This window comes from Rhinichthys klamathensis, unplaced genomic scaffold (genome assembly GCF_029890125.1).
Source record: "Rhinichthys klamathensis goyatoka isolate OS25496 unplaced genomic scaffold, OSU_Roscu_1.1 h1tg000004l_1, whole genome shotgun sequence".
Classification (NCBI taxonomy): Eukaryota; Metazoa; Chordata; class Actinopteri; order Cypriniformes; family Leuciscidae; genus Rhinichthys; species Rhinichthys klamathensis.
Window position 1 is genome coordinate 6,618,898 of NW_026606557.1, and position 24,127 is coordinate 6,643,024.

Consider the following 24,127-nt stretch of genomic DNA (forward strand, 5'->3'; position numbering starts at 1 on the left):
TGCAGAGTGATGTCATCAAAATCATTGATCCAATTGGCAGAAGAGAGAGTCTGTAAGTTTTGAATGCTTGTATCTTCTAAATGCGAATTTTGCCATTGGTTTGGAACACACTAGCTTAAAGATAACAGTAAGACATATTCACACTAATAGCCAAAAAACTTCAATTTTGATTTCATTTTCAGTGCAAACACACCTTTTTATGTAAATAAGGCTTTTTATAGAGGAGTATTGTTCATAAAATTCAGCAATATTTGTCTAACCAAATTAACATTGTGCCACAGAAAGCAGGCAATAAACTGAGTTTTATTACAAAAATATGTTGGTGTACATAATATAGTGATCATGGCATAATGCCAGCATATGGTATGGTCTTCATTGGCAGCCCACAAAGAGCATCTACTTTGCCCCGCCCTCAAACACTGTGGTTGTAGCTGTGGCCTGGAAGAGTTTGGTTTGTGTTGTCAACATGTCGAGAAGACACTGTTTTCTGCACTGCCAATCCACTTTGCATGCACTTCCAAAGGATGAGGACTCGCACTGGAATTGATACGGTAAAAGTGATGGTGTCATTACTGTTCGTAATTCACTATGTTTCAAGTGCTGAGGAAGCCTCCCGAGCTAAAATTCAGATGTGATAATGTGCTGTAAGCGGTAGACAAATCACAACAGACTGGGCCATCTGACCAATCAGAGCAGAGTAGGCTCACGGAGGGGTTTAGAGCGACTTCCAACGATCCGTTTACAGACACTTTGAGAAATGAGGTGATGTACAATGTGTATTATGAAAAAATTCAAGTGGTTTTTGACTTTGGATGCATGTAAATCTATTGTAGGAGACCTCCGAAAAAAAATTAGGAACCTTTAAAATAGCATAATAGGGGCAGTTTAAAAGCTAATTCAGGTGAATCGCCCAAAATGGTGAAGCTACGTTGTAAACAACGCAAAGGATGCATGCTTGTGTGCCTGTGCAAGTACCTGTTTATAATATGAGCGGATAAGGTTGAAAATAAAGCCTCTGTCCATGAGAGACAGCAGGTCATTGAGGAAAAAGGCCAAGCTGCTGTTTAACCTCTCCACAAGCTCAACATCCTGAAACACACATGAATATTGGCTCAGACAGAGATAAGCATGCTTCCTGTTGATTCATAACAAAAGTAAACAGTCGTAAAACAGAGTAGAAACCATCATAAAGTCTCAAACCTCCTCTTATCTACATAAGGTCTGTGTTCCTCCAGCAGTAAAATGAGATCCGCTGGTCTTTTACCTTTTGATATCTGCTGGCTATGTCTGCGCTGATGGCACATACTAAAGCAGCAATGTCATCCACAAAGCGGTCTGGGAAGCGCTGGCGGCGGGGCATGTCCAGGCGTGAGGACAGGAACAGATGATGGGACATGCTCTTCACCTGTTATCACACAGAAGAATGAGTGATAGCATCCTAAACTTAAATTCTGCCGTATAAACCAAACACTAGGTTTTTCAAAACCTTCCGAAATAATTCAGTTGAAATAATTCACTGGAACTATAAAAGGGATAGTTTACCCCAAAAATGTTAGTCTGTCATTATTCATTTTTAAACAACATTATGGTGAGTAAATGACTAAGTATTCATTCATTATCGATTTAACTGCACTGACACTATCAGATGAGAACAAAATATGAAATGAACAGAGCAGGAAAAGTACATTAACTTGGGAACATCAACATTGTTATGGAACTGAACTGACTTGAACTGAATAATGACACTATTGTCTTCTGTAGAGCTGAATTGAACTTGTTTCAAAATCGATGAAGTTTGCAACATTAAACTTTGACATGAAATGGAAAAGCATTGAACTAAATTAGCTGAATAATGACAAGCTGTGTCTCGTTTCGAAGGCTGCGTTCTCCGGACGTCTTCAAGGGTGTCTTATTTCAGAAAAGTAACCATTATAAAATTGACTGTTGTTTCCCCTTTGTGAAGCGTAAATTGTTGCAATTTGTTTAGGACTTTGTATAATGGTTATATAATGGTTACTTTACTGAAATGAGGCAGCCTCAATGCCAACAACCTCCGGAGGACGCAGCCTTCGGAATGAGACACAACTATTATCTTCAGTAGAGATGATGAAATTTGTTTTATAATTGACGAATTTTGCAACATAAATGATGCATTTTCCTGTTCACTGCTGTGAAGCTACTTTGAAACAATCTGTGTTGTATAAAGCACTATTTAAATAAACGTGACTTGACTTGAGTTATTGATGTAAATAATGTGCAAGGTTGGAGGTTGACTGACCATGAGCTGGAAGAAAAACCAGGCCTGCTGCAGAGACGCCTCTCTCACGGTACTGGTGCTCACCACCCACTGGAGAGCCAACTCTTCATGAAGTAACTGAACGCAGAGAGCATTATTACAAAACATGATTTTCTGAACCACACACAATAAAGGCAGGATCACAACATTGAAATAAAATAAAGTACAAGATAAAGTGGCTCAATGAATGGGTGAGTACATAAATGAAGGAATGAATAAACAGGAGAGTGCACGGATGAGTAAATGAACATGTGCTCTACCTTCTTGGCGATCTGCCTGGAGGGAGGACAGAGAATGGAGGAAGTCTCGATGAAGGCAGACATGCGATTACAGGCACGCTCACTGGCCTGTAGACCAGTGGGTGAACAGAAGAATGGTGGTGGTGATGATAACGATAACAATGAAGATGATGATGAAGAATGGAAGACAGAAAGATAAGAGAGAAGGAGGGAAGAGGGATAAGAATGTCTGCTGGATGCACAAACCCAAAACCATCAAACTTAATTCATGCTACTTTAAGGATAATGTACAGTCAGCTGGTCATTAATGCAAAATAAACCCTGACAGGGTGATTGAGGACTTGTATAATCATGAAGGGGTTTATTTTATGGTTAACTGACTGATAACAAGTAGACTGGTGCATAGCTGTGTATTAAGACAGATAGTATACAATTATATAAATAAATATAAAATATTGGTTGATAATTTGAAATTATTTTAATATGCGAGGAGAAAAAGATGGCAGAGTGCTACAAGAGACACGAAACTATCATCATCCATGTAGCAAGCTGGTTTACAATTTTGCAATGGTATAAAACATTTGAATAAAACATCAATATCAAGCACTCCATAATAATAATTCTTTAAAAAGACCATAAATATTGTACGGGTGGATATGAGCATCTAGAAGAGACACTGTAGTAGTTAATTGCATTGGGTTACACTAAATATACATGTTGGTATCGTTGGTAACTAGACTTCTACCAAGGCAGGAGAAGCACAGCAGACAAAGGAAAGAGATGAGTTGATTGAAGAGGAGGAGGCATGAACACACAACCTTCAAGACAAACGCTTATACACCCTCAGACATAGACACACATTTACAAAGACAGAGCCAAATGGACAGCAGCAGAGGAGCTGGCACAAGATTACGGAGTACGATTACAGACGTAATACCAGAGTGAAGGCAATGAGAGACTACATGATGATATGGTGTACTGCTGGAAGCATGTGAAAGTTGAGAATGAACAACAAGTAACAACAAGCTAAGTTAAGAGTTTGAGTTAGTAACAATTAATGTTAGGGTTATGTGTTTGAGAGAGTAACAAGTAATGATAGGGTTATGGGTTTGAGAGAGTAACAAGTAATGTTAGGGTTAAGAGTTTGAGTTAGTACCAAGTAATGATAGGGTTATGTGTTTGAGAGAGTAACAAGTAATGATAGGGTTATGGGTTTGAGAGAGTAACAAGTAATGTAGGGTTAAGGGTTTAGGACAGTGACAACTAATGTTAGGTTAAGAGTTTGAGTTAGTAACAAGTAATAGAGGCGTTAAGGGTTTGAGAGAGTGACAAGTAATGATAGGGTTAAACATTTTATATAGTATAACTAATGTTAGGGTTTGAGACTGTAAAAAGCTGTATTGAGACAGTAATAGGTCAAGTTAGGTTATTTGTTTTAAGAGAGTAAAAGGACATAATAGGTTGCAGGGTTTGAGATGGTAATGAATAACATTATGGTTATATGTGGGGTTAAGTGATTTGAAGGGGTTACAGGTTATATTAGGGTGTATGGTTAGAGGCAGTAGGGAAGGACGTTAGGGTATAGGGTTTGATTGGCACCTGCTTGAGCTCACAGCTGGAGTTGGGGTTCCGACGGAGCACAGCCCTCGAGCCCCCTGGAGCGTAAGCAGAGTTTACCCAGGAATGTGAGCGGTCTATTCCCTGCTTATCCGCCGACGACACAAACACAAACCACAGTGCCACACAGGGGAGGCAGAACAGCCACATAGAGGCGTCACAGGGAGGGGACCAAGTGCAGGACCAGATTTAATTTAGAGGAGGGTGGGAAAAAGTCAGGGGGCACCACAGCAAAAAACATAGCACCATTATTAGCAGAGCGATCAACAGATGCCACAGTAAACATGTCACAGTCAGTCTCTAAGCCTCTAGCTCCAGCACACGACAAAGAGTAGGGATGCAAATATTTAATGAATCAATCAGTTATTTTCTCAAATAATCAAATAAAAAGGCTTTTTTTTTTTTTTTTTTTTTTTTACAATATGCTTATAACCTTTTTTCCACAGAAATAGCTTTGTTTTGCAAAGTGATGACACTGATTAATTAATCAAATTTGTTTTTAAATATCTTTACTATTGATTTTTATTGATTAGCTTTAATTTTCCCTTTAATCAAGAAAAGAGAGAAAACAATCAAAGTTTTTTTTTTTTAAACACTTAGTTCTTTGTAGCTGCCATGTCAAGTTAGAAAAAACACAGGACAGAGAGGGGCAAACTGCAGTAACCTGAACAACCAATCAGAAGCCAGAGGAAGAGCCGCCTACCTTGCTGGCAATGATTCTCTGCACCTCCTCATCAGGGGTGGCTGGTGTGGAGGCCAGGTCGGGGTTCGAGTTGCTAATGCTCTTGGAGCGGGACAGTAGCAGGCTGCTGGGTCTTGCCATCGCCCTAGAGAGCGTGGCATACTGGATGGGGAGCTCGTATGATGCGCCTCCCACTGAAAGAGGAAGAGTGATGCTCTTAATGAATTAACTTAAAAAAGTATCCTGCTTTTAAGGTCAAATGAGTGCGAGTATAAATGCTAGCGGATCAGTTACTTTCAATACATAAACAGTGAGCCCTAGATTAATGAATCAGCATGCATGCCTTAAAGGTTAGATATTGTTTACAGTTTTAGCCATGGTTCAATAACTTAGGGCATTTTCAAGACTTAAAAGTGCAGCCAAAGTGAACAGTTGTTCCAAACCCACACTATTTCTTCCACGAAGGATGTTTTGCATAACACATCTCTCAAATCTCACATGTGAACATGACTTGTAAACCATTTTTGTGGTTTGCGAGCTGTATTTCTCACTCACCCGCAGGGGGAGATAAAGGCTCAGTTGTGGGCAGGTGGAAGCAGTAGTGGATGTAGGAGGACAGCAGATTGTTACGACCGTGATGGTCCTGGTTTCCCTCCAAGTTCTTATGGATCTGGTTTACCAGCAGGGCCATGGCTTCAAAGGCAGCTCGGCCAAGATTCACTGCATTTGGAGGAAGGAGAGGAAATGGATTACACAAGGAAACACCAAAATATGTGAATAGTGACCAGATCCAGTTACTAACCGATCTGTCCTGCTATAACAGGAGGGTGTACAATTAGCAGTATGAGCTTGCTCATCAGTTGATGCAGGAAGCGCACGCACGTGTCCAGCAGCGCGCCCTTAAGAGCGGCCATGCTGGCCTTCAGCTCCGCCTCTATATTCGCCTCTGTGATTATAACATCCTTCAGCCGAAAAGGAAACGAGTATTCCTCCAGAACATACACAAGTGTGAAGAACTTATCCAGGTGTGGATCCTACATATAGAAAGGTGAAATAAGCATGGAAATAAGACTTATATATGTGTGCAATGTTTTTTCCCCCCCCTTTTATTTCATTACCTGTGTGTGAACTGAGGAGGCTGCGGTCACTTCTACATTAAAGACTCCTTTGTGGTTGTCCACCCATTTCATTCCTGGTAGCTGTACCTGAAACACACACAGGCCACAACATATCTTCATCCTCACATTCACATTCCTCCTCAGATTTTACAGCCAAGCAGATGTTGCAGCTTGCTCTAAATCATTATCTGTAACTTGGATAGTTAGGTCGCATGATTATTTTTGTTGGTAACATTTTGTTTGTCTAAAAAGCTATGCCATAAATTACCCATTCACACTTCAATTTTCGCAATCAATAAGATCCCCACAAATTTTGGTCCACATCTTCATGACTTCTCTATCACTTTACCATAACTTTTCCATTCTTTCAAAATTGATGAAAAACGATAAAAAATATATATATATATAAAAAAAAAACATTTTTAGAATTTAGAGCATAACTATAAACTTTTTTATTCACTATGGAAATTAGCATGATTTTTTTAATCATTTAATGAATTTTCATGACTTTTCCAAGCCTGGAAAGAACAGTTTTAAAATGCCCTCACATTTTCAGGTGTTCCATTTGATTTTAACCAAAATTCTGTTATTATCGGTTATGTGGCTCCAAACTTGTATGACTTTTGTCACGTGGAACACAAAAATGATTATTAAAAATGTCAGAGCTGCTCTTTTTTCATACAACGAAAAAGCATTGTCATCACTGACTGTCAAGTTAAGTTGCTGTCAAGTAAGCTTTAGCTTAGCTTAGTTTATTTAAAAATGTATATAATTTTATATATATATGGTTGGGATTTGAACCTGGGTTTCCTTTCATGCCGAATCAAAACAATAGCTTAATACTAACTAGAAGCAGATCTACTGCTCAGCATTTTTCTGTCGTGCCCATGGGCGTTCCCAAGTTCAGTCAGATTGTGCCACAGCATGAATCTACAAATCCTACCAAGGCTTATTCTTGGCTCATGAATATTATTCATTACATAATGTGAAGCTTGCCCAGTAGGCTTTACTAAATTGCTAAAAGCCAGACTCATGAATATTAATTAGCACATTCGACTAGAAGCACCAGGAATGTTATGAAGCATCAACATGAGAAAATGGAGTTGTTACTTGCAATATTATTTGTTATTTGGAAAAAAAAAGGCATTATTAGGGGACACACACTGACGGTGCATAGGCACCTGTTATAATTATTATTATTATTTTCAATTTTAAGATGGACATGGTGTAGGGGAGACCATGGGCTAAATTTCTTCAGTCACAAATAAGCAAGAGTGATGACACATTGTACTTTGAGAAAACAAATGATTTTGAGAAAAAATATTATTTTGATGTCCAAAATTTTTCCACAGCTGTCTAGACTCGAGTATTGATGCCTTTGAATAAAATGAATACATATTTTATCTTGGTTGTTGGAAAGATGATTACAGAGGTGATTGTAACACTGACTTCTTGTATTAAATTTGATATGTAGAATATTAGTCCAATAAATCACCATTTTGTATTAATCAAGTCTTAAATATTTATAAAAGCATTATTTGGAATTGATCTAAATACAGTTCAAAAACTAGATTTGTGAGATTTTGTAATTTCTAAAAAAAAACAAATAATAATAATCAATACTATTAAAAAATTATAATAATGGTAAGAATTATTTATTATTAAAATGTTATTATTTTTATTGATTATTTATTAATTAGTTATGGAATTTTGTCTCTAGTGCTTTAAAAAAAGGTCTTGAGAGACACCAATTTCCTTGAAAGTGTCTATAATTCAATAAGAAGCCAGGTAGTAGTAGTCTGTGAATTATGAAGAAGAAATCGGTCTGCCGTCCTTCACTTCCACATTCATTCTCACATGCATAAACAAACATCAAGTGCAGGATAAATGTCTTACATCAGGAGTGAGGACTGAGTAGCTGGGTGGAGGTTTCTCCACAGAGACGGGCAGACTGAAGGATCCGGTGCGCAGGCGGCCGTGCTGCATGAGGGGGATCCACTGTGGGGAGCAACATGAACTCTGATTAACCCCAAATTATTTACACATAGCCTATTTGCAGTTCAAAAGCATTAGCATGCTATCAGTGTCCTACAATCACATGACGCTACAACTTGGGGAGAGTGCTTCTGTGGTGACGCACAAGGATGCTTCAGGTGTCTCTGAGGGGTCACACCGAGGTGAGCGTTTCATCAGATAGCCTGGAGTGCTTCTCCAGCACTGCGGGAGCGGGACTGTCAGGAGACGGAAGAGAGGAAGAGGAGAAGAGAGGGGGGTCCTTTTCTCACCGTGTAGCCCACGGGCGTCTCCAAGGGGGTGTTCTGCTTGGGCTGGCAGCTGATGTGATAGAAGGTGAAGAGCAGGTGGTGGTTGTCGGTGAGGTTGGCAGGGATCTTCATCTTTACCTCCTCGTAGAACTCCGGGGACCTGCAGAGACGGAGAGAGGAGACTGAAGTAGTGGTTCTCAATCAAGGAGCTGGGACCCACTAGGGGGCCTCGGTGAACTAAACTGGGTAACTTCAAATTATTTCTAATACTATATTATTATCAGAATTAATAATAATATATTTAATATATTTGATGTTAATATTATTCATATATTAAAACAACTCTAACTTCGTTAAAATGCTAAAAAAATAAATAAAATAAAAACATACAATCAAGAGGTAAATGCTTTTTATTGAAGAACAGTTTTTAAAACTTCTAGACTCACAAAATGAAAGCATTAAAATAATCAAAAGTGACAGTAAAGACATTTATAATGTTACAAAAAGGTTACACTTAATTTTAAGGTGACTGTTACATTGTACTAACTCAAATAAGTACTGAGCATAATATTATGCATAATTTACTGTTATTACTATAGTAAGTACATGTATAAACGCGTAACTACGTCACCTTAAAATAAAGTGTTACCTACAAAAATGTTTGCTATTCATCAAAGAATCCTGAGGAAAAATATCAAGCAGAACAACTGTTTTCAAAATGGCTAATAATAAGAAATGTTTCTTGGGCAGCAAATCATCATATTAGAGTGATTTCTGAAGGATCATGTGACACTGAAGACACCGAGTAATGATGCTGAAAATTCAGCTTTACCATCACAGGAATAAATTGATTTATCATTTAAAAAATATATTGTAAATAATAAATATATATAAATAATACTTCACACATTTATTTACTGTACTTTTGATCAAATAAATGCAGCCTTGATGAACATAGAGACTCTTTCTCAAAAAATATATAGTGCTGGAGGCCTTTGAGTCAAAAACCACTGTTGTATGTAAAAAGTAAATGTAATACAATTCTTAACATGACTAAAATGAATAAAAAGTGATGATTCTGTAATGAATAGTGAATGAGACATGAGTTCGTACTTGTTATGGTAGATCACTGGGGTGTACGCCTCCTTGTAAAATTCAGCGCAGCTCGACTTTCCAAATATGACCTGTTCAGAGGGTGGAAATCACATTACATTGGTGATTCACAGCTCAACGGCTCCACTAGATGTCACTGGGGAGTAACATTTCAGCCATGATGTTGCCCTCGCTAATCATGAAGCCGTGGATGGATTTTCTAATTGTCATAAAATGAATTTAGCCTCTAATGTACCTGCACTGCATATGGCCTCACACGAGCCTTAAATAAATTACGGATGTTTCAGAGTGAGCAACTGGTGTGCGAATGCAGCACTAACACTATTAGGGAGTTTCTAAAAATCCTTGATTAGATTAACCCAATGTAAAAGGTCCTGTGTCTGCGAGTTCACTGAAATCTCCAAAATCTCCCAGAGCGCTTCTTAATCCATCTGGAGATTTGGTTGGAGTGACTAATGTAACCTGTGTGTTTAGTTAGAGCTAAAATACTGTGATGTGGATCGATTCGTTTTAAGGAGGCGCTGTCATATTCTTGGCACAGATCTGGAGAGCTTTAATGTGCACAATTAGGTTTATCTAAGCGATGAGATCATCGTATCAGATGTACTTGCATAATTCCAAATGTTTTTTTTTTGTCTTTCCATGAGAATATGCTTTGACAGTGTGACTAGAGCCGTGAGGGAGTACAGGGCGTGGGTGTGATCGGTGACTCACAGGCATGGCCTGGCTGGGATCTTCTCCTGCCATGAACTGCACCTTCACTGCAATGTTCCTCACTGAACCCTGCCGGCTATTGAAGTTGACAGTCTGAGGGTAAATGAACAACAGGTTCCTGAGGAGAAGAGAGAGGGAAATACATTCAATAATGAACCCTTTTCAATCAAACCAGCAATGGTTTATGAGAGGGCCTGTAGATGATATAAACCTCAAAGTTCAGAACTAGTATGCACACTCCCATTAAAGTTTGCAAAGTCTATGAAACTTTTATACTTATAACTTTTATTTTCAGTCCACTTCTCCCAATTTCTCACTGGTTAGACACAGCTTGCGTCCTTGTTTCAACACAGAAATGAAGGCCATGCTTGAGCGTGCACCACTAAGGACAATAGATTGAGTCAACGGAGTCACTAAAACGAGTTTCTCGAGAAAGGTGCTTCCTTGTTTGAAAGCAAATTTGGACTTCAGCAAATGCAAGTGTCCTCAATTTGGCAACTGAAAAAAGACACTGCATTGCGACTGTCACACTTCCTTGAGCCGCACAAACATTTTCAACTACACTGAGATAATGAGAAAGGTTTCTTGAGTACCAAACAAGGATATTAGAATGATCTGAGGACTGAAAATGAGGCTTTACAATTACTGTAAAACTTATTTATTAAACAGTCATTCAATCAGCAATGAATATTTGCAACATTAATAATGTTCTATAATGTTAATTCTAAGAGATTCATACATTTGAACCGAACCGGTGATTTCAAACTTTTAAACGGCAGAGTAGATTTCAAGTTTACAGCTGCTTTTGAAAATGGTTAAGTTTACAACTACTAATATAGGGATCTCCCAGTCACGTGACCCCTAGCCGATGGTTACACCCAATGTTCCCTCTAAGCTGCGTGCGTGCGCGGCCGCGCACTTCTGATGCCTCGGCCGCGCAGAAAAGAATAAAATGACACGCAGAGGACTGACGCGAAACGTGTGGGGAAATCCATTTGATTGTAGTTTAAGTGAGAATTAATTTCAGTGCTCTGGTCAACCGCTATAGAGAGAAAACTGGTGAATGCAGTTTACAGGTTTCATAGAAAGAGAACGATGTGAGCGCGTGTGATTGGCAGTAAGTCGTGTGTGCGGACCAGATAGCTCAATACGAGAGGCAACGAGAAATGCATAGATAGACACGCGAAATAAAATCACATCATAATGTTTTAAAGAAGAGTGGTTTGATTAAAGTGGTGGAAATAACGGTTGATGGACACAGAACGGTAACAATTACACACCCACCCGCATGCAAACTCAAAATACATCATTAGATTAAATAGATGTTTTTGTGTGTGTGGGGGAGTTTCAGGGATGGTTAGATTATAAAAGATTAGATTATATTCACTTTTCTTGAAAATATTTAGCTATTAGATCTATTTAAATGCTTTGTTTTCATATTATAATAATATAATATGTAAACAAATTTAAGCATTTAAACTGATATATTATATCACTTCAAATACTTCAATTCGTTTTTTTTATATTATATTATGCCTATATTTTATTATATTATAAGACTAAATAAAGAATCTCACAAGGGTTTTTATTTAGGGCTCATTGCCATTAAAAAGTTTGAAACCCCCTGCTAAAGAAAATATAGGAAATTCATAAGCAATAAACAATCTTTAACTTTGATGGTTTAATGCATCCTGTACACAATTCACTGACTGTACAAAAACACTTTATGGTTTTCCCAAACCATCTCGGTGCAACAGCTTACTTTTCTTTCATACTATATTCTAGTAAAGAATTGAACTGTCCTGCAGAAGATTTTGTCAATTATTTTTCAAAGGATTTCTTGCTAAAGACTGTACAGTTAACAGTACTGTAAAAAAAAAAAAAAAAAACAGATAACCTAAAATGTGCTTCATTTAGTGACTTCTTAATTTGTTAAGAAGCTTGTTTTTCGGAAATATGATTTGATACCAATAAGTTACATCAAGGGTCAAATAAAATAGAAATGGCACATTCAAGTTAAAAGTTACAACTGAATGTTGAAACCATTGTGTTTCTACGTATGCTGCACAGGTCAGGTATAAAGAATATTTTTGCTCAGGTGGCGAAAAATGTCCGCCCAATAGAAAAAAGTTTTGCTCAGCAAGAAAAAAAATTTGAGGGAACATTGGTTACACCTCAAATTACTAATGTCAACTGCTGATTTAAATGTTTAGGCATCAATACCTAATGTAAACCTTCACAAATAAGTTTGTGGTTAAGTTTAAGCTCATGTAAAGGGTCAAGTTAGAAGCGGTTAAGTGTTAACTTTTAAATGTAATGGTTAAACTTCAATTCCTAATGTAAAACAGTCAAATTTACAACTACTATTATAAACTGTTCTAACAGTATAGTTTCAACTACCAATGTAAGCAGTTACGTCTCAACTCTTAATGTAAAACAGTCAAGTTTACAACTACTATTATAAACTGTTATAACAGTATAGTTTCAACTACCAATGTAAGCAGTTACGTCTCAACTCTTAATGTAAACGTTCAAGTTTACAACTACTATTATAAACGGACATATTTCAAATTTTAATGTAAATGGTTAAACTTTAATTCCCAATGTAAACGGTCAAGTTTACAATTACAAATAAAAATGGTTAAGCTTACATTTTTATTGTAAATGGTCAAGTTTACAACTACTAATATAGTTAAGCTTCAATTCCTATTGTAAACGGTCAAAAATACAACTACTTATGTAAACAGTCTAGAGAAAAATATATGGAGAGAAAGATCAATCATGTATTTGAATTATCTTCATTTGGAGGCTTTCTCAGCAAATATTACATATGAGATTAATTCTATCAATGAATCAGCATTTCATGCAATTCATTCTATTACCATTTTTTGACCACACTATTCTAAACAAGAGGAGCACCGTGACACTCTTTCGTCTGCATGTTTGAGGAACAGGGACAGAAATAGACACGAAAGGCACTACAAATCACTTGACTTTACCCCAAATCAAACACTGAACATGAAGCAGCAGCATGAACATACAGGCCCCTACTGTATCTCTTCCTGTGACGCTAAACATGATCTTTAAATAAATAATGCAGCAATCGTTTACAATCTCTTATTAATATAGCCCTAAAATGGCAGTGTGTGACAAAGGGTTCACTGGATGATCCGGGCACCTCTGGGGTTAAAGGAGAAGAGTGCATTGGCAAACAGGCTGCAAAGGACGTCTCTGGTTAAATACCACAAAAAATGTGTCTGTCCAACATGTCAAGGTCTCTCTCTCTCTCATACACACAAAGCTGTAAGCGCAGCTCTGATAGGCCTGTCTCTCAGCTGATTTCCCAATGTCCAACATAGTCACAGCTTATAAAAGCAGCACCATGTTGCAATGCATGCACATTAAAACAGCCTGTTTGCTTGCACCTGTGGCGGTCACAGTTTGTTTTTTAAGGAGAGAACAGGATGCAGGCAGCTTTATGCGTGCTGTTTCTGACTCTGTGCGGGAACAGGGTCTCCACATCTCCGTTGAAATCTTTCCAAACGGGGGGAAACCCGGCCTCCTTGGATGACGTGAACATCCTTATGTATGGCGTGGTGCAGTTCAGCGAGTCCCTGCACCACATATACCAGAGCACAGAGGCCAGGATGGCCCGCGTCATGAAAGCCATCAGCCGAACCGAGAGCGAGGTTAAGAGACTGGGGCACGACACGGAGGAGGCTGCTCAAACCGAGCGACAGATCAAAGAGAAACTTCAGCTCATTCAGGTGAGCCTATGAGTCACTTGATCAATGACATGCATTCATGACAGACTGGAATACTAGCCAGGCTGTTCAATCGGCCATTTGGAAATTACTGCCCCAATTAGGTAACAGAAGTGCTAGTTCCCATTAGTGTCCGTTCCAAAATGTACTAACAGCTTCGTCTATGAATATTAAGCAGAGAGGAGAGTGCCCCTTTTAACTTAAGTTATCCTCTAGGCAAGGAGGAGTAAATCTAATTTGCCCAATTATATACATGTAATAGTATTAGCATTTCATTATATTTTCCACTTTATTTGATTCAGGAACATTTGAATGTTGTCATTATTGATAAGAATATCACTTTTAGTTGAGCCACTGTCATAGTTTACCCCAAATTATCTGACACACTTTACCCCACAGCTACCATTCTGGCAAAACGGTTTCATTTCATAAGTTTTGGCTGTAATGAATAAACATATAAGCTCAATTTTAAATAAATTTGGTCTGTTTGCAGGCTCAGACGAAAGCACTGCAGATTCAGGTCCAAGAGAACAGAGGAACGGTCACCAGGGTGGAGCTGGAGGAGGCAGAGCTAAAGAAAAAACTAACCATCCTGGAGGAAAACCTAAACAACTCCGTCCCAGGCACGATCAAGGTAGCTAAGATGCAGAACTGCCTTTCAATTAACACCCTTACAGTTTTAACTGTACATAACCGATTATATCCGGTCACAACACTTAAAAACATCTCTATCCTGAAGGATCTGATGAAGTGGACCCAAGAACAGAAACTGAAATTGGAGAATCAAAACCACCAGCTGGCTGATTTACAGAAACAGGTAAGCCTGAGCGCAGACTTACTAGCAAACATGTGATCATCGGTAGATCATCGGCTCATGCCAGTACTTGCTTCTCATTTCAGAATATGGTGTAACCACTAATATCACCAACGAGGAGGCACTGCAATCCTCATCAACACTCCATTCATTGCACGGCAAACGGATCTCACCTATTACATGTTCATTTATGACACAGATGTCCACTTTGCCAATCACTTTACACGCACTTTGGGCCTCAGGAAACACGAGCACAGCGAATTTTTGTGTAAAATATTTGTAAAAACTGTGTGAATGCAATTCCTAACCACAGAAACAAACATTTTACTATTTTCTATAATGTTATAATATGGATAATATGTTTATAATAGCACAAAACATAATTATCATAATATATATCTGTATATGTATTTGTGGTTTGTAACTTATTTAATAAAAGTATAATGAGTGATTTGGTGTCAATGAGATGAAAAAATACACCATTTTTTAACACAAACATAAATGAGATTTGTGAACTCTGGCAGAGGGGAGGATGATCAATGGATAATAGCTTACATTTATGTCTGTTAATCACACAAAGACTTTAGATATACAAAGACGGTGCACTCATATTACTATAAATGGGAGAAAGTGCAATGTGCAATATGGCAGAACAAGTCCCGCCTTCTAAATAAAAGAACCAATCGCCAATTCGTAAAGTCATTGCATACGCTGCCTTTAGAAGCTCCAGTTGCTATGGAAATTATGAGACAGTTGTTGTCAGATTTCAGTGGTGATTTCAAATGTGAAATTTAATCAAAAGCTTGAATAGCTTTGGAGAATTTCATGGTTCCCCATTCAAAGAAATAGGAGCTGCCGAGAGGCGTTTCAAAGATGGCCACGAGTGAAATGACTTGCCTTGAAGGGACTTTTGTTTTCACCTATCATAGGAGTTCACACTCAGAATGTAGTTTTATGATACATTATTATACTTGTATGACACTTTCAGATTTATTATCTGCCCATAGACATGTCTGTGTGTGGACTGACCTATAGGTAGTGTGTGGGGTGTAGACGTAGCGAGCGGGAAACTCCAGCACCTCTTTGGTGGGGCGCACGCGTGGGTCAGGGTAAGGCTTCACATGAAGCAGCTCTGGAGACAGACAGTAGTGCGGGGCTTCTGGAGCCGGGGAGATGTCTATCTTCAACTGAGCTAGACGGAGAAAGAGACCGACGGTGTGTGATAAAATGCTTAAATAATATAACAGAGGTAAAAAAATAAATAAGTGCACCCAGGTACCCGTCACAGGTCTGAGTCGACGCAGGACAGATGACGGCCTCCTCATGTCTGCCAAGAACTTATACAAGTCCTCATCACTCAGTCTGTCCCCCTCCTGGAGCGCCACAGAAACACCCAGCATTCATTTAGTGAGGGAAACAATACATCATGCTAATACACTACCATCAGCAGAAACACAAGACACAAAAAATTCGAGATCTGACCTGTTTGAAGAAATTGGTGACGGTGAGAGTGGCTGGCCGGAAGTTTGTGAAGTTGCACATGTCCTCTCCAACACTCATCCTCTCAAAACCTTTCTTCTTCCTCTCATTCCATGTCCCCTTGCGCTCTGTAAGGAATGACAAAATGCTGTTTGCTATATAATTGAGTCATGCTACTAGGGCTGGGAGACATTAAATATTTAATATAGAATATCTATATTCAATATAACAGTCACAGCCGTTATATTAAGAGTCTTTAATTACTATATAGTTATAAACACAATAAGTACATTGTCCCTAACAATTGTTTTTGATGTTAAATTGCAAAACACTTGTGCTGCTGTTGAAGTGGGATCCGGCGAAGGTTATGACAGGTTTGTTGGTGTGGGTTAGGCTTGCCGCGATAGACGGTGTTGACGGTGTTACCGGTTTTAAGCCCCATCACCGGTGACATCACTTTCCCACCGTGACACCGCGATGTCTTGACTTTTTTAAAGTATTCGTTTTTGCTAAAATATTTATTTGAATTAATTAAAAATAATAATTATCAATTATTTAGTTCAGAAGAGAACATACATTATAATTAAAAACTGAACTGCGCAGTGCGTGCAAAGAGCCAGTCATGTCACAGATCAGCAAGCATCAGGATTCCATTTAGCACGTGTGGAGATGAGAACGAGTCAAATTACAGAAAAGCAAGATAATGGCGGAATGTGTAATTTATTTAGGCCTGTTTTATTTTCTTATTCGTTAATAAACGTTTTATGGTTCTTATTTGTTTGGGCCCACAGTTTGACGATTTTCAGCCTATGCATGGGGTTATTTTTATTCGATCGTTATGCTAATAAAAGTTCTGTCTATAAATAAAAGTTTTATTATCAGCGAGCCGAGTTGTTGTTTTTTTGTCCATTCAAGCAATTGACGCTGAATTGCCAATTGACGCTTATTTCGAAAGTGAAAGTATAACGCGCACGCATTTAAAAGCTATTTAACCCCCCCGCCCCGCCCCCCACGGTGACACCGGGATTACCGGTGTTGTGACACGTCGATTAACCGGTGGGAAATTTTCCTCACCGCGGCAACCCTAGTGTGGGTAAGTTTAAGGGTGGGTCAACAGTGTAAATATAGATGTAATTACAGAAATGAATTACAGCTGTAAGCACAATGATCAAATGATTCATTTAAATGTTAGTACATTTAATGGGACCTCTGGAGAACGCAGCCTTCAAAATGAGACACAGCTAATGTATTTCTGGATCAAAATGGTGGAGCACATTTATCGAATATTGGAAAAATGCTAACAAATATACAGATATAAGTTGCGAGTATATGATATGGTGTCAATTGCTGCATCGTCACAAAAGTTTAAGCCTTGCCAATTGAATTACTCGACACGAAAGGAAACTCAATTTGTTCCTCGCGCGTGTGGGAAGTTTAAACATCGGAAGTACGCACACAAAAATCTGCGTATCAGACAGCGCACGGATAGTGAATAGAATTCTCTTTCACGTCTTGCACTTGAACAGACATATTCAAACTTCCCGTTTTGGCAAGTATCCTAGTAAACATAACATAGTGAGTTATGTCTTTACTGAACGTAACCAGTTAAGAAATAAAACGCATGTGTAACAGTATATTGAATCCATGCATTAGCCCTTAAAGTGACAGCAGCCTAATTTTCCTGCTGCTGTCTGAGTTTTTAATGTTAATCAATCAACAGAAGACAAAGAACAATCACTTTTTGCTCTTGACTGAATAACTTTTGTTACTTTAATAAGGATTAATGGCTGGTGTTGCCATTGGCAGGTGTGACAAAAAGTCAATTTTAGGCCCCGGTTATAAACATAATGCCTATCCCTTGTGTGTGTTAATTTCAGGGACATCTTCAAGGTGACTACTTCAGAAAGAAATCAATAAAAAGTCAACTTTAAAACAAAAAGTGTGTTGACTGAGTGGTTTATACCCGTGTCTGAGTCTGAATCTGAGCGGTCTATCCCTCCAACACTGCTGACGATGTTCAGCAGATGAATTGCGGTCCAGGCAAAGGGCATCCGGAAACGTCCCAGCCTAGTGCACATCTGCTCGGCCTGAGTCTTCAACTTCTCCAGCTTTTCCTTATGCTGCATATACACACACAGCCCCCGTTGTAAAGGTAATGGATGAGCAGCATTTGTCATGCCATTTCAAACAACCAAAAAAAGCAACTTGGCAGCAGAATTATACAGTGGCAGTAACGGGCTCCAGCATCTACTGGACCTTGCTCATATTGAAAAAGAATGACAAATATTGCGGTAGTCCAGATCAAGTTGAGAAATGCTCAGAGGATACCATAATCATGCCAGATGTGTCTGATGAAATACTTATGCAAAAACCCATGGTACACTCGTACCTTAGTGGAGTCGGATTCCTTCATGACCATGTACGGCTCACAGCATTCGCCAATATCTCCCTGTTGAAGGACTTTCTCCAGCTGAAACACAGATACAGCAGAGCTCAACAATAAGGATGTCCCAAAGGCCTGAGGCCAGGTGACAGAACTGTCACACACACATAGTGACCGGCTTAAATGTCAGGACTCAGGAAAACAAGCCTTTCCTTTTTCTTTTTCAGCCAACAAGAAACTGAACTATATCAGACAAGTTTTACCAACTAAAGAATAGTTGGTAAAAACGTGTTATATATATCTCTCTAAAGCTTAAAGTCCTGACATTCTTATGAAAAATATCTTGATGCATAGAATTCCTTTTTAAAAACAGTTGTGCTGCTTATTTTAGTGGAAACTGATCCAATATATTTTCTTTAATGAATAGAAAGTTTAAAAGAACAGCATTTATTTAAAACAGAATTATTTTGTAAATGTCTTTAATGTTACGTTTGATCAATTTAATCCATTCTTGGTGAATATTAAGTAAGTGTATATATAAATAATACAATTATATTTATTATATTTTTATATTAAAAATAAAATGCATATTTATTTGCAGTGAAAATGTTTTAGTATAACTCCTAACTAAATAAAACAGGCTGTGCCACTGTTACCTCATAATGTACGTCTATGCAAGTTTGAGGGACTTTATTTAAACTAAATACATCCACCTCTCTTTAGCTATGCATGCCATTGGTTGCCGACCCCTGTCCTAGAGTTCCTCCTGCACCCTCTGTAGGACATGTGGCACTGCGCCCCCTGCTGGACATACCTTAATGACTAGAAAGATCTCAGGAGATGGGTATGTGATGGAGAAGATAGCAGATCGGGTCAGGGTGGAGATGGCTACGTTGGGGTTGTGGGGTCGGAGCAAGCCTTTTATCTGATCCGAATTCAGGTCAAAGTGAAAATCCTCAGAAATCTGAGAGAGGAAAGGAGCAGGGATGAAAGGGATGCAGCATATGAATGATCATGAACCTGTCACCCATCACAGGATTTGAACCCACAACCTTTTCAGTAACAAACATTTAAAAGGTTATGAATATTTTGTCATACCTTTTTCTTTTCTCTGACATCATACAGAGCCAGTGATCCGAATATTGGCTCGATTTCAATCTCAAATCTGGAAGAACAACCACAGTGATTCAGATCTTAACTCTTCAGGGTGAATGTGTAATCAGAAGGAGTGTTAAATCACAATCAATGAATACAGTCAGGGCTTGACATTAACACCCAGCGGATTTCAGCAGTGGAGTGTAACGTAGTCACTACTACTAGGTTGAATTTTAAATAAAATATCTATATTTTGTAGATTGTAAATTGTAGTCTTTTAAAAAGGCATCTGAAAAATATCGCTTTTTCGAAACATAGAAATATCTGAAACACTTCCAAGACTGTAGGAGCCATAAACATTTAGTATAAGGTTTGGTCCTTTCACTGGAGTCTATAGGAATTGTTAAAGAATGTCTGACTGTAGAAAGAGTTGCGAGTCGACTGATGTTGCCGCAAGAATTGTGAATTCTTGACTGGGTGTTAATTCAGTAGCCACTATTTTTGTTTTTAAATACATGTACTAACTAGGGTAAAAGAAGATAGCATAGATAGATCGGAAGTATATTGTCTGAGGGACTAATTTGTTCAAATTAATTCAGCTAGGACTCCAAAAGAACTGAACAAAACTGATAGTCAGGAGCTTTTATTATTGAAACTAATCTGAGTTAGCACAGACTAAAAAGAACAACACTGAACTGGTATTTAACATTAGATTTCTGGAATATCAAAAGTACATCAAAGAGTACAAGCAACAATTTTGGATTTTTAAAACAAATGTTTGATTTGTCTGTGTAAAATGGTCAGTCAAGAGTCACTTGTTGACCTCAGCGATAAAATGACTGATGGCTGCTTGAGAGCCTTACTTGAGCGACAAACACTTGACCATGATCCTCTGGCCGGTGTGCTCTTTGGGCACCTCAGGGACGGCACACCTCTCGACGGCCTCGTCCTGTCAAACACAAAGAACCGTCATCATGACTACGGCTCAGGCAGCACCATGGCAACGTTTGCTCAGTCATCAGAAACAATGTGTACACAGACAAAACGAGAGGATGAGCAGCGACGATGCGGAGGAGCAAAAGACGGAGGAAAGACAAAGAATATGTTTGACAAGATCAAACAAAATCGCAGATGGATCATCAGAGAGACAGACGTCTCTGCTTTTGAACTTCAGCGTTTGACAGCTCTCCTACATAAAAGTGTTGAGTGTTACTCATCGTCTCCTACACAGAAGACTCAACTTTCTTTCACACACAGTCTCACACTGACTTGAATGATTTCAGACCTCATCCGGTGCAGGGTAAAGTCCCAGCAGATCAGTGTGGCGGCAGTGCTGGCGGTTCTCAGCGTTGCGGCGGTCCATGTCCTCCGGAGCCGTGCGCTCCAGCACAGACGGCAGCAGCGCATCAGGCGTGGAGTTTTTCAGGTCAAATATGCTGGAGGCCCAGCTCCCCCGCGGCGTCTCTTCCAGCGACACGGAGTTCCTCTTCGAGTCATCCTGGCACAGACAAAAACCTGTCATTAACCATTGATTATAACCATACAAATAACAGTGTATCCTGGGAATTTCTTAAGCCCCTTTCACACAGAGATTCCGGAAAATACATGGATAAAGTGACCCGGGATTTGACCCGGGTTCGTTTGATTTTGCTTCATTCACACTGCCAGTGATTTGCCGGAATCAGAGAGCGTGTTCACACACAACCCGTGTATGTTCCGGAAAGACGCGTGACGTTGGATGTGACGGGTCTCTACTTCAGTCCAGTTTGCAGACATTTTTTCGTTCTTTCTTGTATCGATGACGAACACAAACTTTCTTCTAGAGTAACTGAGCCGCACGATAACTACGTCATTGCAAAGGCTCGTGAATCCTCACTACGACACACCCCTTATACGCCATTGGTTCTGGCTTTTGTTCACACAGCGCGCGTTCCGGGTCTGAACACGGCAATGTTACTAGGTCCCCAACCCGGCATCGATCCCGGCATCAATCCCGGGTCGTGTTTGCGTTCACACAGAAGGCACTCTGGCAATTTGCCGGGTTCAAAGCGCTGTGTGAAAGGGGCTTTAGTTTAACATGTTAATTGAATTTAAAACCAATCATTATTTTACAAAGACCATAATGATCCTTATTTTTCAGTTTCACTTATAACAATCTTTAATTTAATAATAAAATAACAAATAAAGAAAATTCTCAGTTGGGGATTTTTAAAAATATTTTTGATCTTTTTTTAATAACTTTTCAAATGCAAACTTTGATTTAAAACAATACAAGAAAACATTGTACAACAATTTGATCATTTATCCAGGCAATTTCTCAGTTTCACTTATTATTATTTTTATTTAATACAAATAAATAAAATAAATAATAGTCTGGGAGATATTTTATCATTATTATTTTTTGCTTGTATTTATTATTATTTCTAAATGTAAACTTAGTAAATGATTGTGAGAAGAAAGAGGACTAGGACTGGAAAATCTCGTGTGGAGTCCGTCAACCACATGCACGTTTATAGGCCACGGTAACAGAGAGTTACCTGCTCATCCTGACGGTCAACGGCTGCCTCATCCAGCTCGAAGGTCTGTTTGATGAGTCCTTTCTGCTTCTCCCGCTGCCGCTCAGAGTTATGAGGCGTCTGTGTCGTGCTGTATCGTTGATACCTGAGAGAACACAAAACAGCATGTTTCTACTTGTCCTCCAGTAAGCATCAATGTCATACACAACCAGGCAAAGTTTAAACAAACTAAATGTTTTTTTATGATCTTGAAATCCTTTGGTTTAAAGGCCTTTAAGCAAAATATATTTTATTATTTAATTTAGTTTTGTAGAGAAAACAAACTGTACCTGTAACTGTACCTGTAACTGTATGTGTGAACTTCTCAACAAAACTAAATTTGACGTGTCCAGCATGCATAAAGTGTTAGAATTGTTGCATTATTCCAGATAAATAGATTGAGATCCACAAATAATAATACAATTCTCAAATAAAAAAACGAAAATGAATTTGCAAGTGTGTTTTATGACACAAACACAACTCTGCCTGGAATTCATTTGTGAATTGCTGCACACATTTGTGAATCGCTTTCTGACATAAAACACATTGGTAAAAAAAAAAAAAAAGTTTTTATTTGCAAATCTTTTTTTTCTTTTCTTTTTTTTTTTACAAATGTTTCTATTTGTACAATTTTTGTATTTCATGTATTTGTGAATCTCAATCTATTTATTTGGAATAATGCAACAATTCTAACCACATACATACACTACCGTTCAAAAGTTTGGGGTCAGTAAGTTTTTTTTTTTAAAGAAATTAATACCTTTCTTCAGAAAGGAAGCATTAAATTGATCAAAAGAGACGGTAAATAGCATTTCATTTAAATCGAAATCTTTTGTAACATTATAAATGCGTTTTCTATTCATCAAAGAATTTGTAATAAATATTTCACAAATATTATGAAACAAATTGTAATAGTTTTTCACAATATTACTGTTTTTACTGTATTTTTGCTCAAATACATGCAGCCTTGGTGAGCAGGAGAAGAAAAAAAAATACACAAAAGTTTTTTAACATTAGAGTACACATAGAAACTCCTTCAATAGTGATTAAAAAGCATCCCAGGATGCACTAATTGATTAACCAGTTTAAAAAAAACTGGGCCAGTACGTTTTTTTTTATTGAAAGAAATGAGAACTTCTATTGAGAAATGGTGCATTAAATTAGATTTGTATGTGAAATACTGTTCTTTTGAACTCTCTGTTTATCAAAGAATCCTGAAAAAAAAAAAAGTGTCATGGTTTCCACAAAAAATATTAAAAACCTGAACTAGTTGATTGAAAATGTAGATTTGTTGAACGTTTTTTGGTAATTATACTTCTGGTACTGTGTATACTTTACAGGCCAATCTCATGTGTGAAGAAGAATACTCACTTCCTCTGGATGATGAGCCAGTCGTCGGTGTAGACCCCCAAGGCATCCCTCACTCTGGGGTCCAGAGAGCTATCAACAGTGAGTGCAAAAAGAGATACAGTCAAACCCCCAGATACCCTCACACCAAGGGGTTAAACTGGGATGTATTATGTGGGGGGGGTGTGGGGGGGGGGGGGGGGGGGGCGCACTTTCTGGAGAGTTTTGTGCAAAGAAATGGAGAAATTGAGTCTTACATGATATGTGAAAAACTGCAAGGTTAAGAGCATTTACTTTGCATTGTTGTAGTATCAACAAGTCTTATATTTCTGTAGCACACACAGATCAAACACAAATATGCTGACTGAATAGATTGCTAGTTTATTTTGAGTAGCCAGCTAGCAGTTCCCTTGGCAGTTTGCTGATAATCCGGTGTCTGAAGTGAAATGCTCAAAACATCTCCTGAGAAAAATCACATGACGCACATTTATCCGTGTCACCTATATGCGCATGCGCGAGCGGTGCGTGATCATGGTCGACTGACAACGAGATTAGCAGCTGAACAAGAATACGGCCGTGTTCCGATTGTTCTCATCTCAGCTCCGCCGAGACAAAATAGACATGCCATTTCAAAACTATTTAATTTA

The 24,127-nt window shown here is 38.4% G+C and overlaps 2 protein-coding genes across 5 annotated transcripts in view; one reads left to right on the plus strand and one right to left on the minus strand.

Moving 5' to 3' along the window:
* Nucleotides 1-24,127, minus strand: part of LOC130086540 (dedicator of cytokinesis protein 6-like) — a 57,571-nt gene that overhangs the window by 25,988 nt on the left and 7,456 nt on the right. Inside the window, exons 4-27 of one of the 4 annotated variants that reach the window (XM_056252611.1) lie at nt 23,505-23,573; nt 22,116-22,239; nt 20,864-21,076; nt 20,442-20,527; nt 19,582-19,648; nt 19,298-19,447; nt 18,490-18,570; nt 18,064-18,220; nt 16,104-16,228; nt 15,901-15,994; nt 15,651-15,813; nt 10,044-10,161; nt 9,330-9,400; nt 8,238-8,376; nt 7,849-7,950; nt 5,953-6,039; nt 5,637-5,868; nt 5,390-5,554; nt 4,856-5,028; nt 4,135-4,236; nt 2,557-2,643; nt 2,279-2,374; nt 1,265-1,405; nt 976-1,089 (exon numbers count right to left, since the gene is read on the minus strand). In XM_056252611.1, coding sequence (XP_056108586.1) covers nt 976-1,089; nt 1,265-1,405; nt 2,279-2,374; nt 2,557-2,643; nt 4,135-4,236; nt 4,856-5,028; nt 5,390-5,554; nt 5,637-5,868; nt 5,953-6,039; nt 7,849-7,950; nt 8,238-8,376; nt 9,330-9,400; nt 10,044-10,161; nt 15,651-15,813; nt 15,901-15,994; nt 16,104-16,228; nt 18,064-18,220; nt 18,490-18,570; nt 19,298-19,447; nt 19,582-19,648; nt 20,442-20,527; nt 20,864-21,076; nt 22,116-22,239; nt 23,505-23,573 — 2,956 coding nt within the window. Of the gene's footprint in view, nt 1-975; nt 1,090-1,264; nt 1,406-2,278; nt 2,375-2,556; nt 2,644-4,134; nt 4,240-4,855; nt 5,029-5,389; nt 5,555-5,636; nt 5,869-5,952; nt 6,040-7,848; nt 7,951-8,237; nt 8,377-9,329; nt 9,401-10,043; nt 10,162-15,650; nt 15,814-15,900; nt 15,995-16,103; nt 16,229-18,063; nt 18,221-18,489; nt 18,571-19,297; nt 19,448-19,581; nt 19,649-20,441; nt 20,528-20,863; nt 21,077-22,115; nt 22,240-23,504; nt 23,574-24,127 lie in introns of all 4 variants that reach the window. The other 3 variants (XM_056252604.1, XM_056252619.1, XM_056252616.1) reach the window with 3 other exon arrangements.
* On the plus strand, nt 13,428-15,072 carry angptl8 (angiopoietin like 8). The gene is made up of 3 exons (XM_056253092.1): nt 13,428-13,810; nt 14,301-14,624; nt 14,708-15,072. Exons 1-3 carry the CDS (start codon nt 13,508-13,510, stop codon nt 14,717-14,719), a joined length of 639 nt encoding a protein of 212 aa, XP_056109067.1. The 5' UTR covers nt 13,428-13,507; the 3' UTR covers nt 14,720-15,072.